We start from the raw sequence: 17,854 nt of genomic DNA, 5'->3' as shown, positions 1-17,854 counted from the left end.
TTTAATGCCCACGAAAATCTTGTGAAACAGATGACATTGGTGTTCTTGTCTTACAGGTTCACAAAGGTCAAATAACATGTTCAAGTCATCCTATGACTAAGGGGGGGGGGTTTAATTCCTGTCTTCTCCAAAACCCTTTCCTTAAATAAACCCAAGGTAGGGGCAAGTTAAAACTCTTCCCACAGGCTGCATTTTTAAAGAGAAGCCATTGTAAACAATATTTAGTACTGCAGCACCTCCTATTCTGATCCCTAAGAAAAAAAGAGATGAGGCCTGCTTTCCTTTTCCAATTGCATGCTTGTTTTGTTGTTGTTGATGCTGTTTGTTTTGCTTTGTTTTGTTTTTTGAGACCAGTTTTGAGATGCAGTTCACTTTGGCCCTGGACTTATTTGTAGCCCAGGCTGGTCTCAGATTTGTAATGCTCCTCCTGGCTCAGCCTCCTGAGTACTGGGATTACAGGACTGCACCATCACACCTAGAGCAGCCGCATGCTTGTTTATGGGTGTGCCAACAACACAATACCTTCTAACGGTCATTCACATAGCCCAGAATAAAACTGGCTTAGACAGTCCTTGTAGGCAGGTAATTAACATTTGTCTTTTCTCCCCTAGTTTTGTTCAAATACCCTAGTAATAGAGAATTTTATGAAAGCAGCTAAGTCAGTGTCTTGAAGCTTCATCACTCAAAGCTTAAGGTAAACCACCTTAAAAATGCTGATCTAGTATCCTACGTGTAGGAGATATTTTTTCCTAGCAACACACTTGAAGCACAAATACCTTTTGCCTGGGGAAACATCAGTATTCTCAAAAGCAGTGACAATTTTCCTGAAATGTTCTGCAGTTTTTCTTTTTGAAATGAGGAAGGGGACAAATCAGACAGGTTTTCAGAACCTGTACTTTTGCAGGAGTTATGGGGGAGTAGGGTTGACACAGTAAGAACTGAAGCAGTTTCTGCTCCGAAAGAAAGGTGAGATACAGCCCTGAATTTCATCTCTTAATTTTCTTTTTAGTGATCGTATCTAGTTTTGAGTACAGACGAGTAGCAGGGAGACTGGGGGATGGCATGGAGAAAGCGAAGTGATAAAATGAAGCACTTGGCATTTGAGGAGGCAAGAAAAAGGTAAGGTAGTGGGCACAGTCCACCAGAACGGGGACTGCATGAGGAAAGACTGAAAATGCCTGTAATCCCAGCACCTGGAAGGCTAAGGCAAGAGGATCAAAAGTTTGAGCCCAGTTTGGACAATTTAGCGTCTTAGACACTGTCTCAAAATAAAAAAATTTTTTTGAACCGGGGATCAAACTCGGGACCATGCGCTTGCCAGGCAGGCGTTTATGCCACTGAGCTAAATCCCCAGCCCTCCTAAAAATAAAATTAAAAAGAGGCTGGGGCTGTAGTTTAATATGAGAATCTGAGTTCAGCACTAGTGGGGAACAGGCTCTGGGGTGGGGGGGAGTAGGGCTACTATGGGGGTGGGGTGGTGTGCAGAGGAAGTAAAGAGAAAATAGAGAAGAAATGCCTGGAAAGGTGGAATACTGTTTGCTTTTGTCTTTTGAGATCGGGTCTGGCTGTGCAGCTCAGGCTGGATTTAAACTCACTTTGAAGCCCAGGCTGGTCTTGAACTTGCTACTTTACTCTTGCCTTAGCCTTCTGAGTATTGGGATTACAGAATGCTGAGATTATAGGCATGTGCCACTGCATCCGGCAAAGGGTATTGTTCTACCTTTATGGCAAAACAGAGGTGGCGCTCGTCTGTATTCCCAGTCATAGGGAGGCTGAGGCAGGAGGAGCACCTTGAGTTCAACACTAGACTACACAGTGAGACTCTTGTCTTTCTATGTAATACCGGTTGGCATAGAACTTTGTACAGTGAAGCCAAAAAACAAAACACTCTCTTGCCTCAGCCTCCTGACTGCTGGGATTACAGGCTTGCACCACTCCGCTTGGCATCAGTCCCCACTCTGTTTTGTTTTGGTTCTTGGAGACTGGGTTTGCTCCTTAGTTTAGGTTGGCCTTGAATTTTTGAATTGGCTCGGTTTCAACGCAACCTTTCTTGATGCTCTCAAACTTTCCCGCATTAGGGCCCTGTGTCTAAGTTCTAGCAGGTCATGCCCTCCATGTAGGTCTCCATTCAAGTTGTCGCCTAAAACAGCAGCTTTCTTTACCTTATCGCCTTTGCCCGGATTTATTCTTGAATTCGCTCTGATTCCAGGCAGGCCTCACGATGCTCCTGTCACAGCCACCCCAATACAGGGATCTGGCCTCTCTGCCCTTTTCTTAAAGCTTTAACCGCCATCGGACAAACGGAAATGCCTGTGTCTTAGCTGTTGTGTGCCCCACACCCTCTCCTAGATGTAAATCCCACGCGAACCCGGGACTTTATTTTGCTCACTGCTCAGTTTCCCATGCGCAGCGCCCGACATGCTAGGGGTGAGCAACTCGGCAAGGTGGGGGCGGCGGGCCGGGTCAGAGGCGTCCTCCCAGGCCCGCACTTGCCATCCCTTCCAGTCTCTGTTCCTCTCCTCTCGCTACCTCAAAGGTGGGGGAGGGCGCAGCGGGACTGCGGGAAGCCAGGCAGGGCCCTAATTCGTTCAGGGCGGTCCAGCGAAAAGGGAACGGCGAGGGGGACGACAACGCGCATAACGAATGCACACACAAAAGTGAAGGAAACGCAGCGAAAAGTAACACGGTGAAAGTGGGCGAGAATGCTAACAGACGTCATTCCCTCTGATCACGCTCCTTGACTGACTCCCCCGCGGAGCGGCGCGGTGTTGCTCACCACTCCGCCACCGATCACAGGCCCACCGCCTCCGAGAGGCCCGGCTCGTGGCTCCGCGGCCCCACGAGGCCGCCCCTCATCCGCACAGCGCAGAGCCCGCACAGTGCAGCCCACCCGCGCCCGCGCCTGCGGGGGAGGCGAGGGCGGCGGGGACTACAGCTCCCAGGATGCCGCGCGCGGGCGCGTCTGCGCAGTGCGGCCGGAGGTGGCGGTCTGTTCTCTGCTGAGGAGGAGCGGGGCAGAGGAGGGAGGCAGCGGGTGAGAGTTCAGAGTTCAGCTGCAGAAGCCCGAGCCCATGATTCCCATATGCCCTGTAGTTTCTTTCACCTATGGTGAGTCTAATGTGGCCCGAGAGGTCTCGGCCCTGCCCCTTCCCCGGCCCGGGGCTGCGGGGAGGCGCGGGGGTTGGGGCCGGCTCCGGGGAGGAGGCGGCGGCCGCCACCGGGGCGTGCGAGTGAGTGAGGGAGCGCGGGGCGGGAGGCGGACGGCTGTGCGGCCGCGGCCGGGCCGGCCGGGCGGCTTCTCACGGCGCCTCTCTCTCTCCCTTGCCCTCCCTCGGCGTCCCGGTCCCTCCGCGTCTCTCCTCCCGCCATGGGACCCGACTCTCCGTGCCCGCCGCAGTGCCCAGCCGGCTGGGGGAAGATGCCAAAATGGCGACCGGCAACTACTTTGGATTCACCCACAGCGGGGCGGCGGCGGCGGCGGCTGCGGCCCAGTATAGGTAACGGCTCCCCGCTCTCTTCCTTCTCTCCCCCTCCTCGCCCCCGGCCCAGATCCCGCCGACGCGACGCCCCCGCGCCGGCCCCCGCCCGGCGGCCCCGCGCCCCGGCCCGCGGCTGCCCCGCTCGGGCCCGCGGCCTCTCTCGGCCCGCCCCGCCCTGTTCCGCCCGGCCGCGGCGCGGAGCGGCCCCCCGTGGGGGCGGGGAGGGAGAGACGGCCGAGGTTTGGGGACGTGGAGGGCCGCTAGGGCCTTCGGCGGCCCGAGCTAAAATGGCCTCCCGCGGCCTCGGAGCGCAGCGGAGCCGAGCCCCCGCCACCGCCACCTGGCAGGCGCCCCAGCCCCCTCTGCCGGGCGGCCCCCACCTCTGAGGTCCCCGAGACTCGCGGGGTGGAGAGGCGAGCGAGGGATCTCGCGGGGAGTACGGAGTCGCTAGGCCCGCGCTCTCCCGCTACTCTCCCCGCCTCCAGCCCCCGGAGCCCAGATGCTAACGTGTCCTTGTCTGTGCTTCTCCCCGGGCTGTGCCCCTGCCCTCCCCTGAGAGTTCTACAAACCAACCGCCGGCATCACTGATTTCATCGGGTTCCTTTAGTTTTCCCCGCAAGGACGGACGTTAATGTTACCAACCACCTGTGAATTGTGCAGTTAGTTCTTAGCCAGGAAAAGATGTGCGAAGTTACTAGTGCAGGTAAAATGAGTAGACCGCCAGGTTTTTAGCCTTTAACTTTTGGCTCTAGGGGCAAATTTCCTTGGAGTCTTTCTCCTTTGGGGAAAAGAAACTGCAAGTAAGATTGTACTGAGTCATTGTAATGCATTAGGTGGAATCTCTATTTTAAGAGAAGCTGTCAATTCTGAATTGTATGGTTCATTATACGTTTTAATCGAAGACAAAAGCACACAAAACTGACTGATTTTATTATTTCTTTTGGGTCGGTCTGAAACAGCCTCTTGATTCAGAACATAAGAGCTATATGTATCTGTATGTGTGAACTTCATTAGCTTTTTGTTAAATCCAGGTAGTCTTTTTTTCATCTTACTTAAATTAGGAGGCAGGCTGTGTGATGGAAAAGGCACCATTGGGAGTCAGAAGACTTGGATAACAATCTCTTTTGCTATTAATTTAATGATGTTGAAATAACGTTTTGAGTTTTCATTTTCGTCATGTGTAAGATAGTGGACTGTTTTTGGATTGAAACTTGTAATTTTGAGAAGTGAAGTTGTTTTATGGCTTCCTAAGATGCCATTTGTAAGATATACCATTATTTTGTGTATTACTGGGGGAAAATCCTGCCAATGAAAATATAGAACAAAAGGTTAAGACCCTCATTACTTTTAACATGTATAAATGTGTGTCATGCTGATGATGCTGGTACTTTGCTAATTGTTGAATGCTTTCCTCTTGCGTGACAAATCTCTGGAGGTCTGTATTAAAAAAGGGTGGAAATGACAGTGTTGTATCTTGGAGCTTTTCAAACATTAACAAATCCTTGCTCATAAGTTGTGATAATTAAAAGTTTCAGCTACTTTTAATAAAATCTTTTTGAGTTTGGTAATATCTCTGGAAACAAACAAAAATCCATGTTTTGTTTTTCTGGCAAACGAGAGAGAGCAAATCAGCATCTATGCCATGAATCTACTGCTAGCAAATACTGTGTGTTCTAGAAAAGGCTGTATTTAATCATTGAAAATTTTACTTCTCTTACACTATTTTTTGTTTTTATAGTATCAACTGAATGATAGATCTGTTGGATTATTAGGTGTTTACTTGCTGAAGAATGAGTTTTCGTTGTTGTTCTAGTTTTGAGATTTTTTTTGTAAATGCAGACCTACAGATAGAAATTAGGGGAGGAAATGTCAGTTTAAAAATGCTTAATTTTTTGGTAAATACTTCTGCGTTTATGTTTTACTTGTGTGGGAAATTTACAGAATCAGGATATCTAAAGTTGCAGTTCTGCAATATCTTTTCTAAATGCGTATCTGCAGTTAGAAATAAAGGATTGCATAGCATGCCTGAAGCCCTGATTTCATTCCTAGTAACAAAATAAAAACAAGGGGAAGAAATGTCAGACTAAAGATAACTGATTTTTTTTTTCTTTTTGGTTAAGATGTTTTGCTTACAAAACTGAAATAAAAGATACTGTTTTATCACAGTATAGGGAACTACTACAAAATTTCTGTACCTAATAATTTGGAAGGTGTTTTTGTTTGTTTGTCTTTGAAACAAGGTTTTGCTTTGCAATTCAGGCTGGCCTTGAACTCACTTTGTAACCCAGGCTGGCCTCGAACACCTAGAGATCTTTCTGCTAAAGCCTCCCAAGTGTTGGGAAGTACAGGCTTCCACCACCACTCCTGGCTTTATTTTGGGAGTCTTGAATGTCAGTTTCATTAAACTATAACAATTATCAGATTACTAAACTGATTGTTATATGTATTTCTAATGGAAGACTAGTCTTTATATACTATTTATGCACATATCACCACAACTAATAGGATCCTTATCCATAAACATAGTACATTCATGGAAATTGTTTGGGTTTAGGAGCTAGAATGTAGGCCTAGCAAATAGGCCTTCTTTGGCCGAAGAAGATGAATAAATAACATTAATAAAAGCATATGGAAAAAATGGCAGTGATGTTGCCAGTTAATAGAATAACTTTTTAAAAATTTTTATTTAAAGGAGAAAACACAAAACAAAACAGTATAAGGGTACAAGTAATACAGAAGCCAGTTTTATTCTTAATGAAATAACTACAATAGAACTTTTGAAGACGGAAGACGAAAGCTTAGTTTGCTAATTTTGTTTTTTAATTTGAAAGATCTCAAACTAAGGTTTTATTTTTAAATATGTAATGTGGAAGATACGAATTGTTTCATCTGTCATTAGATATAAATAATTGAAGGGAAACATTCTGCATCTTAAATTTAAGTTGACATCTGTTTTGCTGTTTTGTTTCATATTTTTGAGATAGTCTCACTATGTAGTTTAGGTGTCTTTGAATTCACTATTCAAAGGCTGGCCTTGCACCAATGGCTGTTCTCTCTCATCTTGAGGCAGGTATGTGCCTCCATTCCCAGCCAGTTCTGTTTTCTTAGTTACAGTAGTATAAAGTGTTTGAGCAAGTTGGTTTTTGACTTCCTTTTCCTTTGGTACTGGAGATTGGACTCCATGCTGGGGATTGGAATGCAGAACCTAATACATGGTAGGAATGGTATAGTAAGGGTAAAATTTTTTGAGATCTTTAAAGGTTCTCTACTCTTAAACTTTTTTTTTTTTTTTTTTTGTATGAAGGATCAAACTCAGGACCTCGAGCTTGCCAGTCAGGTGCTTGGGCTGCTGAGCTAAACTCCCAGCCTTACTCTTAATTAACTTTATTTAGATATTTTTACTAAGCATTTCCTCAGTGTTTGTGCTATACATTTCATCATGTGGTGTTTTTTTTCCTGATAGGTAGGTGTGTTTTTTAAAAACAACTAAATAGACTTAGACCACTTGACACTTCTGCAAATGTAATCTTTTTTCCATGGATTTTCCTCCTTGGAGGAAAAAAAATTTTTTTTGACTGTTTTACAGGACAAGGCGAATCTTAGGCATGGTGAAAATACAGGGATGGTGTTCTGGCAGAAAGAACTTGGTTAGATGGATAACCTTGAATGGAGCACCTGTTTGATTTTTTTTTTTTTTTTTTTTTTCTTTTCTTTTTGAGACAGGGTCTTGCTATGTAGTTCAGGCTAGCCTTGAACTCACCATGTAGCCCAGTCTGGCCTTGAACTCACAACAATCCTCCTGCCTCAGCCTTCTGGGTTTTGGAATTACAATCATGTACCACCATCCCTGTTGAAAAGATACTTTTTTTTTTTTTTTTTTTTTTTTTTTTTTTTTTTTTTTTGAGACAGGGTCTCTATGCAGTCTAGGCAGGCCTTGAGCTCACTTTGTAGCCTGGGCTGGTCTCAAACTCGCAACAATCCTCCTTGTCTCAGCCTCTCCGAGTGCTGGGATTACAGGCATGAGCCATCATGCCTGGCTGTGGAAAGATACACTTTTAAACATAGAAGACATAAATTCTTGGGAAAATAATAAGGACTTCATCAAAGCATGTGGAAAGAGAATTCTCAATGGGAGAAGTTTCATAGGATCAAACTTTTTATTCCTTTGATAGTGATGGCAAAATTTATTATAGTACTTATTTCCTTTTTTTTACATTTAGATTTTTTTCTCTTTTTCTTTTTTATCAGTACCGGGGATCAAACTCACGACTGCCTGCTTGCAAGGCAGGCACTTATGCCGCTGAGCTAAATCCCCAGCCCCCATAGTACTTATTTTCAAAGGGAATTAGAAGTATACATTTAAAGAGATGTAAAGTAATTCCACTATATTCCACAATGAAAAGCATATAATCATTTTTCGTTATTTGGATAGCCTAAATCTTTAGCTCAGGCTTAAACTAGATTTGTTTTATATCATTCATGTCTGGCTATTACTCTACTTTCATTAAAGTTGGAATAATCATTTGGCAATATTTTTTGCCAGTTTTCTATCTAGTGTTAATTGAATTCAGAGAGTTTAAAGATGTACAAAATATTACTTCTGTGTTCTGTTGGAGTGGATTTTATCCAAAGAAGATGCTTCAGGTCATGTGCTCTTAAATGATAAGTATCTTCATATCACTTAAGGTAATTTGGGCACGGTAATAATTATCCTGGGTAAGGGGCTGGGGATTTAGCTCAGCGGCATAAGCACCTGCCTTGCAAGCAGGTGGTTGTGAGTTCAATCCCTGGTACCGATAAAAAGTTAAAAAAAGAAAAAAATAATAATTATCCTGGGTAGGCTGATTAACCCATGAACTTTTTTCCCTTTCTTTTATACTTTGTATTTGAATGTGAAGAATATTACCTCTTGAAAGAAAGAATAAAAGTAACACTAGTAAGGTAGGAGAAATTAATCACTAACTAAAAAGGCAAAAAAACCAGGTGAACAGGTTTTTTAAACCAACCATGGAGATGGAAATTTACTGGCTGTATAAAAAATTTTTTCCATCCTAATTATATCAGCTCTTTGTTGTTGCATCAGAGAATCTAGACTGTATATTGCATGAATGAGTTTGAAGTAATGAGGATTTACTTTCCAAAAAACTAGTTGTTCTTACACTTAGGATATTTCCTGTATATGTTCCTAATAGGCTTAAAGAGTAGTTTGAAAAGGCTAATGTATAGCTTGATGATAGGGCACTTGCCTAGTATGCTTGATGCAAGTTCAGTCCCCAGCACTGGGAGAAAAAATTAAAGTGGGCCAGAATACAGAATGTTAAGATGTATGCTTGAGTATGTTTTTGTAAACTGCCTGATGTTATACTGTAATGAAAGGGCATGAATTTTGGAGTTAGACCTTAATTTGAATCTCAGCTTCATGACTTGCTTGGCCAAACCTATCTTGAGACTGCTGCCTTACCTAACTTGCCTTGAGATGAAGATTGAATATAAAACTTCTGGTACCTTCTGGTTTTCAATAAAAATTCTGACCAGTGCCATAGGATTTCTTACAAAAATAGATTTGAATAATGATTACTATTAAGGGTTTAAAAAGAACTCCATGATTGCTATCTATTATATATAGTACTTAATGTATAGAGAGCTACATAGTCTCAACAGTAAAATATTTTAAAGGTCGATCTTATGTCAAACTTCAGTTTAACAGGGAAGAAAGGAAAGTTTTTCCTAGACAGTTGGATTACAATGTATAACTGCTTAGAGATAGCTTGTTTTAAAAATAAAGATGTACAAGTATGCCATCAAGTTAATCAGAAGACAGTACTTTGACTTAACCATTACCAGTCCAGTTACTTAAATATGGGATGACAAAAATTGCCTATTTTCATTAAGTTTTATAATATAACAGGAAATATAACAGTGACAATTTTATCAAATTCAATAATTTTTTTGTGTATGATATATCTTCAAACACTCAATACACAATGCAGTGTTACAATCTGGATAGTAATATCTAGTTTCTTTCTGAATTCTTTATGCATTATTGTCTTCCTTTGAATAATACACTATACTCATGTTGGCCTTTCTTTTTTGTCTGTGGATGTTATAATTTCAGTAAAATGTCTACCCATTAAGCATAATGGTAAAGATGTCAATGATGGATATCTTAGTTGACTTTTAGCTCTCCCATATTTCTCAATTATTTGGCCTTTTAGATCTAATCTAAATCATAGTGACTTCTTTTTTGTACCGGAGGATTGAACTTACAGACCTCACACTTTGCAGGCGAGTGCTAAAACGGCTGAGATAAATCCCAGCCCTCATATAATGCCTTGGGAGTAGGGATGATGGGGATTGAACTCATGACCTCATGCTTACCAGGCAAGTGCTTGAGCCACTGAGTTAAATCGCCAGCCCTATAATGACTTTTTGAGCACCTTGTTTTGAATAAATAATAAAATGAGTTCCTTACTGCTTGGTCCAGAAAGTGCATGAATATTTTATAATGATACTTTTCTTCACTTTTTGAAGCTTTTTGAAGGATAGCTTGTTACATGTTGGTCAACTCTTCAACACCACCCCTAAAATTATTATAGACTACTATTAGAATTCTTTAAGTTTTGTTTCTTCTTTCAAGTTACAATATTTCTGTATTAGAGTTGACAAGGAGATGTCTTTTTCATTTTTCCACTTCATTACACAGACTTTCTCTCTGATATGCTAATATTTATCCCTTTCTCAGTTTTTTCTTATGCAGATCTTTTGGTACTTCCTTTCTATTCAGTCTCAGTGTCCCAAATGTGTTTGTTTTGTATTGTAAAAGAATATCACTGAGTTCTGGAGACTTGTAAAAGTTATGTCTAATATACTTAGAGTTTTTATAGGCTATAGCTCAAAATTATAGGTTATTTTTCACAAAAAAATTAAAAATAAATGTAAAATAGGTGGAACTTGCTGTTAGGTTTCACTAGAAACAAACATCAAAATATAACATTCTAAAAAAGTGCAAACCATGCATGCATGGTGGCACAGACCTGTCATCCCAACACTGGGGAGTCAGACAGGATTGCCAAGCTAGCCAAGTTTGAGGCTAGCTTGGGCTACCTAGTGAGTTGAGGGTCATCCTGAACTGCATAGAGAAACCCAGTCTCAAAAAAATACATACATACAATGCAAAAAATAATTGATGTAAAACAAAGAGACATGAAAGTGTATCTCATGTGAAATAAACTGTTAAGTAGTTCAAAGTAAAAATGTTGCGCTTGGCAAAATTTGTTAGAGTTAAGTACATCTTGAGTCATTTATCTTCTGTTCCTGTCCATAAATTGTCCTTGACATCACTGTTACCACACAGGATTAAGATAATTTTTCTGATTGTGGCATTTCTTAATGTTTCATAAAAGCTATGTGCAACAATTTGTAATTCATACAAAAATCAAATGAAATGTGGAGTTTAATAGTATTGTTTTGTGTACTCTGCATACTAAAAAATATGAGTAGAGCTGAGGGTTTAGCCCAGTAGTAGAATACTTGGCCTGGCACGCATCAAACCCTGGTTTTGATCCCTAGCATGGGGGGAATAAAAAGGGGAATAATTCCACGTATTTTTTTTTAATTTTAAAGAAGGTATAATTCATCTATTTAATGAGTGTTTATAATTTGTATAGTATCTCTTCCCAAGGACTTTATGCTTGTAGGTCATGAGGTCATAAGAATGAGAACAGATACATGTACAAGTAACTATGCCATGATAATGATCCTGAAGTGTTTTTTTGTTTTTCTGTGGGGCTGTTTTTTGTTTGTTTGTTTGTTTGTTTTTGGTACTGGAGATTGAACTCATGACCTCAGGCTTGCAAGACAGGCACTTACGCCACTGAGCTAACTACCCAGCCCATGATCCTGAGTTTTAATGAAATACTTAAATGAGAAATTGGGAACATTATGACTGAAGTTTGAGACAGATGGCAGGTCTTTCATTTTGAAAAACGTCATTATAGACAAAGGAAGTGTGCCGAACCAAACAGGAATGTGTAAATTGCATATGTTTTGAACTAGAAGGGCTACTTGAGCTTTGTCTGGTTTCGTCTGTCACCTGCCATATGACCTTGGACAGATAGCCTCCTAGTATTAGTTTCTTTATAAATTGGAAATAATATCCTTATCTCATGCAGTTGAGGTTTTTAAAACATGTTTATTTGTACAGAAAGTTAGTTGCACATATAGCAGGAGGATAGCTTTTGAAGTGTCATGAACTAAACACTTGTGTAAACCTATATCCAAATTAAGTAACATAGAACTATAAGCCTCTCAAGAAGCCTCTATGTTCTTTCATTGTGTTGGGTTGAGGATTCAATATTATTTGTAAAGTGCTCAGAACATTAACTGACATGTATTCCCATCAGTGTTAGCCATTATTCCTCTAGGTACTTGGAAATGATGCTCAGAAAGGGATAAGGGTTGTCAAAGTGTAAATCTGGATATCATCCATTTGGGTAGAGATCCAGTCAGAACTGCTAAATGTGAATGAAACCACAGAAAGGACAGTGCTTCGTATACATTAAGCATGTTCAGATTAATGAAAAAAAAGTTGTATTACAAATTTGAAGAGTATCTATGTTTTTTTTTTTTTTTGTCTTTTTCCTTTTTATCAGTACCGGGGATCGAACTCACAACTGCCTGCTTGCAAGGCAGGTGCTTATGCCGCTGAGCTAAATCCCCAGCCCCCTGAGTATCTATGTTTAAGGTAAGGCCAGGGAAAGAAACAAATATCTGGCAAAGACTATTCTTTAAAATAGAGTTGAAGACATGATACTTTTTTGTTAAGCAAAACAGTAACAAAGCCTTTTATTTTTTTTTATTTATTTTTTTTTTTTGGCTTTTTCGTTTTTATCGGTACCGGGGATCGAACTCACAACTGCCTGCTTCCAAGGCAGGTGCTTATGCCGCTGAGCTAAACCTCCAGCCCCCTAAAGCCTTTTAAATTATAGCATGTAAACCAGGCCAAAGAATGCCATAATTTACAAAGATGGCTTTATGGCATCTTTCATTTTCCCAACCCTGTCCAATTACAATTTTTACCATAATGATCTTAATAAAATGAAAATGTAGTTGTCATGCTTTTCAGCTTATTACTGTTAAAATATCCAGGGCAAGGGATATAGCTCAGCAGCATAAGTTCCTGCCTGGCAAGCATGAGGTCCTGAGTGCAAGTGGTGGTACCAAAAGCAAAAAATCCAGTTGTCCTAGCTTTTTTTTTTTTTTTTTTTAAACACATTGTAACACATTAAAAATAACCACATGAAATCCACATACTTTTGAAAATATTCCTAGTAAGTTTGTAAAAAACTTTTCCAAACCACTGAATCTGTAGTGATGGCACACCCGTAATCCCAGCACTCAGAAAGCCAAGGCCAATTTGAACTATAGTGAGACCTTGTCTTCAAAGGAAGAAGATGTTAGAAATTAAATTGGCTATTTTTAGTTCTTTATTCTTAGTGTGAATATTCATATTGTTCCCTGAAGCAGTGTTAATAATGTTAATATATTTGAGAAATGATGAATTTTTTTGTTTGTGTCTTTTTCGTTTTTATCAGTACCATGGATCGAACTCACGACGGTACACTTGCAAGGAAGGCCACTTATGCCGCTGAGCTAAATCCCCAGCTCTGAAATGATGAATTTTTTTTCTTAGTTACAGAATGCTTTGGAATTAATTTTTGGTGTCATTTTGTATCGTATCCAGTAGTTCGTGAGGTTTTTTTCTCTAGTGGTTCTCATGATTTCTGTATAGTTAAAACAACTTCATCTGAAGATTTGAGCACTACAATATTTATATACATTAGATTTTTATGTTTATATAATTTTATATATAGGTTTTTACACTTTTTTTCCGTTTTTATCAGTATCAGGGATCGAACTCACGACTGCCTGCTTGCAAGGCAGGTGCTTATGCTGCTGAGCTAAATCCCCAGCCCCTATATTTTAGTTTTTTAACCCCACTAGTTACTGTTGAACCACAGTTATTTTATGTAGTCAGTGATTGTGTAAATTTACCACTCTTTTTGTTTACATTCTTTCATTCTGGAATTATTCTCATTCTTCCTAAAGTAAATCAGTTTCCATTAGTGTAAATGCAAGAGTAACTTTTTTTTCCTCCTCAATCTCAAAATACATTTAATTTGCCCTCATACTTGTGATGTTAGTCACTATAGTTAGTCACTATAAGCAGTACTTTCCTCTAGCTGCCTACAAGAGTTTGTGTTTACTATTTTTCATTGAGAAGTATACTGGTGTGAACTCCATTTTAGTTAGTCCTGCTCTAGGGGATTTTTGGCACTCCTAAATCTGAAGATTGTTTTCTTACATTACTTTAGAAAATCTCTTTGTTTTTACCTTTTTTTTTTTTATTTTTATTTTTTGAGATAGGCCTCACTATGTGGTCTAGGCTGACCTTGAATTGTGTAGATAGCTCTGAGGATGGCCTCAAACTCTTAGAAATTTTCTTGCCTGAGCCTCCTGAATGCTGGAATTGCAGGCCTGCATGCATGGCTGGCTTAGTCCACTAATATTTTGCCATTCAAGTCTAATCATTTGTGTAAAACTTTTTTGAGCTTCTGGTTATAATTTTTTCTGTGCTATTTCATTTTGGAAACTATGTTTCATTCTTTTAAAAGTTCATCTAATTATTTTTGATAGATCTCTTTTTCCCTGATCTGTCTCTAAATTTATAGATCTTCTGTGCTGAATAATTCTATAATATCTGTACTTCTTCAGAAATTTGTTTTTCTTGAATACTCTTATGTTAGCTTGCTTCTTTATAGTGTTTGTTGAGTTTTGTTTTTTCAATCAAGATTTTCTAGTGAAACATTATTTGTAGTATTTGGGGATAAATACATATTTTGTGCAACCTGCAAGCACTGTCAGCCTAGAGCTAAGACAGTTTCCTTACAATTTTCTCTTAAATATGGTAGAAATTTACTTTTGTTACTAGCTCATGAAAGTTATGTATAGAAGTGTGCAATTTAACTATATTACTCAGCATTGTTTAATTCAGTTCACTTTTTTCTTTAAGTAGTAAAATTCTCTTGAAGGAAGCAATACATTAATTCACATTCTGTACTTAATGTTCCTTACCTCCAAGTGCCTCTAGAAAGCCTAGTTTACTCGTGGCTGTTAGCTTCAGAATTTCTTCTGTCTAGCCTGTTCACTCATTTAACCAATATACGATTTTAAAAACTCTGTCTCTATTTTAAGGTATCTTGTATTGTTAGGTTTTTGCTACTTTTGAAAAATTGTCTTAAGTAGCAGTAATTAAGTTGGAATAAGGTAAGACTATTCAGATTTGTCATAAAAATTATCATCTTTGGCATTTTTAAGAGTATAGTTCAGTAGTGTTAAGTATATTCAGATTGTTGTACAGAAACACATCTGTGGATATTTCTCATCTTTCAAATCTGAAACTATATCCATTAAACGATAGTGCCACTTTTTCCCCAGTCTCTGGTAACCACTACTCTGTGTTTCTAGGAATTTTAGGACTCTCGATGTCTTATATAAGTTGATAATACAGTATTTGTTTTGTAACTGACCTGTTTCACTTAACATACAATGTTTTTTAGGTTCATCCATATTCTTTACCCATGACAGAATTTCCTTTTTGAGACTGAAACTTCATATTGTATGTATTGCAGTTTATTTCTCAGTTAGTGGACATTTGGGTTTCTTTCATCTTTTGACTCTTGTGAATAGCACTGGATGTGCAAAAATCTCTTACACTGAACTTTTATGACTTTTGGACATACACTCAACTATGAGATTGCTAGTGCATACATAAATGATAGTTGTACTTCAAATTTTTGACAAGCCTTTGTACTGTTTTCCATTACATTTTATAATCCCAACAGCAGTGCACAATAATTCCCACTTGTCTGGAGCACTTGTTTTATTTTTATGTAACCATTAAAATCAACATCTCATTGTTTTGGTTTGTATTTCATCCCACTGATGATTAGTAGTTTTTGAGCATCCTTTCAAATGTTCTTTAACCATTTGTATATCATCTGTAGAGGAATATTTATGTGAATGTGGCCCATTTTTAAAATTAAATTACTTATTGTTATTGTAGTTCTTTATATAATTTCTGTATTTCAATCCTTAATCAGATATTTGTCTGTTTATTATTGGTACTGGATATTAAACACAGAGCCTTCCTCAAGCTGGCTAAGCATTCTATCACTTAGCTACATGCCCAACCCTTTTATTTTTGAGACCTCACACTTGTGATCCTCAGTAAGTAGGATTATAGGTGTGCACCACTGTGCCTGGCTTCAGATACATAATTTACAGATATTTTCTCCTGGTTCTGCTGGTGTGTATTTTACTGTGATGATTGTGCCTTTTGGGGGATAGGATGTGACTGAGAAACAGGGTCTCTTTGTGTAATTCAAGTTTCCCTCTTCAGGCTGGCCTCAAAGTCATGGTAATCAATCTTCCTGTCTCAAACTTCTGAGTGGGATTATAGATACGCATGTGCTATAATGCACTGAAGTTCGTCATAATCCCATTTGCCTCTTTGCTCTTTTGCCATATCTATGTACTAAGAATTTATTGCCATATCTGCTATTTTGAATAGTGGTTTTATCTCTGGTCTTTGAGGAAATGCTTTTTTCTATGTCTTTGAGTATGATACTAACAGTGGACTTTTGAGGGCTGGGGATTTAGCGCAGCGGCATAAACACCTGCCTTGCAAGCAGGCGGTCATGAGTTTGATCCCTGGTACCGATAAAAAGGAAAAAAACAAACAAACAAAAAACAGTGGACTTTTCATAAATAGCTTTTATTAAATTGAGGTCATTTTTTTATTCTTCGTTTCTTTTTATCATGAAAAAATGTTGAATCTTCTGAAATGCTTTTTCTACATCGATTGAAATTGTCACATGGATTTTTGTCTTTTATGTTAGTGGTGTACTACATTTTTGTTTTGTGTATGGGTTTTTTTTTGTTTTTGTTTTTGTTTTTTTTTTGTTTGTTTTGTTATGGGGGATTGAACTCATGATCATGCGCTTGTCAGGCAGGCACTTGTGCCATTGATCTAAATCCCTGGCCCTACATTGATTTTTGTATGTTGAAGTTGTCATCATGTTTTAGAGTATTTAAAACTAAAAGAGTAGGCCTGCTGTGGTCATGCATGCCTGTAATCCTAGCACTTGGGAGACTGAGGCAAGAGAATAGCCATGAGTTTAAGGCCAGCCTGGGCCCCACAGTGAGTTCAAGATCAGCCTGAATTACACAGCAAGACCTTGTCTCTAAAAAATAAGTACGAGAGCCAGAGATATAGCTCAGTGGCATAAGCACCTGCCTGGCAAGCGCAAGGTCCTGAGTTTGATTCCTGGTACCAAAAATAAATAAATAAATAAATAAAAGTAAATGTTATGAGCTTGATGTGACCTGTAATCCCAGCATTTTGCAGATTGAGGCAGGAGAACTGCTGCAAGTTTGAGGCCAGCTGGGTTATAATAGTAAGTTCAAGGTCAGCCTGGAATACATTGTGAGACTTGTATCAAAAAAACAAAACAAAAAAGAGTAGTTGCGATCATCACAGAGCATAAGACTAATTTTGCAATCGAGCTAAATAATGTTAGACCCATATTGCTTTTCCTCCTCCTCTTCTTCCTTCTTCTTTTTGGTCTTTTTGAGACAGTCTTGCCATGCAGTTTGGGCTGCCCTTGAGTTCACTTTGTAGCCCAGGCTGGCCTTCAACTTGCAGTGATCCTCCTGCCTTAGCCTCCCAAGTGCTAAGATTACAGGCCTGCACCACCATACTTGCCTTCCATATTTATTTATTCTTGAGGATATTTCTATTAATGAATTACTGAATTTTGAGTTTTATTATATTAAACAATAAGTACTTAACAGAAAAAAATAAAATGTTGCATTATTATTATTGTATTAGAAATTGAACTCGGCACCTTGTGCTTGCCAGGCAATCACTTATGCTAATGAACTATATTCCCAGCCCACATATTGTGTTCTTACACTTAATGAGTGTTGATTTTCAAAAGCATCAAAATTTTTAACATTGACGGATTTCTGGTGTAAAAAGTCTAATAAAGAACATCAGAAATAAATTCCCATGTGAGCTAGGTGTGGTGGCCCACTCTTGTAATCCCAGCACTTGGGAAGCTGAGACAGGAGGATCACTGCAGGTTCGAGACCAGTTTAAGCTACAGGGCTACAAAGTGAGCCCAAGGCCAGCCTGCATCACATAACAAGACCCTGTCTTAACACACACAAAAAAATTCCCATATGAACTATAACGAAACTATCAATAGCATTTTACCAAAAAAAAAAAAACTTTTGCTTCAGTTATCACACCT

General features: G+C 39.6%; 1 protein-coding gene across 5 annotated transcripts in view; it reads left to right on the top strand.

Annotated features, from left to right (window-relative positions):
- Positions 1-2,728: 2,728 nt before the first annotated feature.
- The window catches only part of Zfr (zinc finger RNA binding protein), an 81,526-nt gene continuing 66,400 nt past the window's right edge, over positions 2,729-17,854 (top strand). For 2 of the 5 annotated variants that reach the window (XR_010050425.1, XM_063258037.1), the window contains exons 1-2: positions 2,806-3,108; positions 3,398-3,497. Coding sequence is in view for 4 of the 5 variants with exons in the window: in XM_063258037.1 (XP_063114107.1) it covers positions 3,072-3,108; positions 3,398-3,497 (137 nt within the window). In the remaining variant the exon portion in view is untranslated. Of the gene's footprint in view, positions 3,109-3,235; positions 3,498-17,854 lie in introns of those variants that run through there. The other 3 variants (XM_063258036.1, XM_063258039.1, XM_063258038.1) reach the window with 3 other exon arrangements.

The sequence above is a fragment of the Cavia porcellus genome, unplaced genomic scaffold (assembly GCF_034190915.1).
Source record: "Cavia porcellus strain 051 isolate PalLab524CR breed Dunkin Hartley unplaced genomic scaffold, mCavPor4.1 scaffold_11, whole genome shotgun sequence".
In the NCBI taxonomy this organism is placed as follows: Eukaryota; Metazoa; Chordata; class Mammalia; order Rodentia; family Caviidae; genus Cavia; species Cavia porcellus.
Note: the sequence above shows the minus strand (reverse complement) of the source record. Positions and strands in the feature narration are given on the sequence as shown.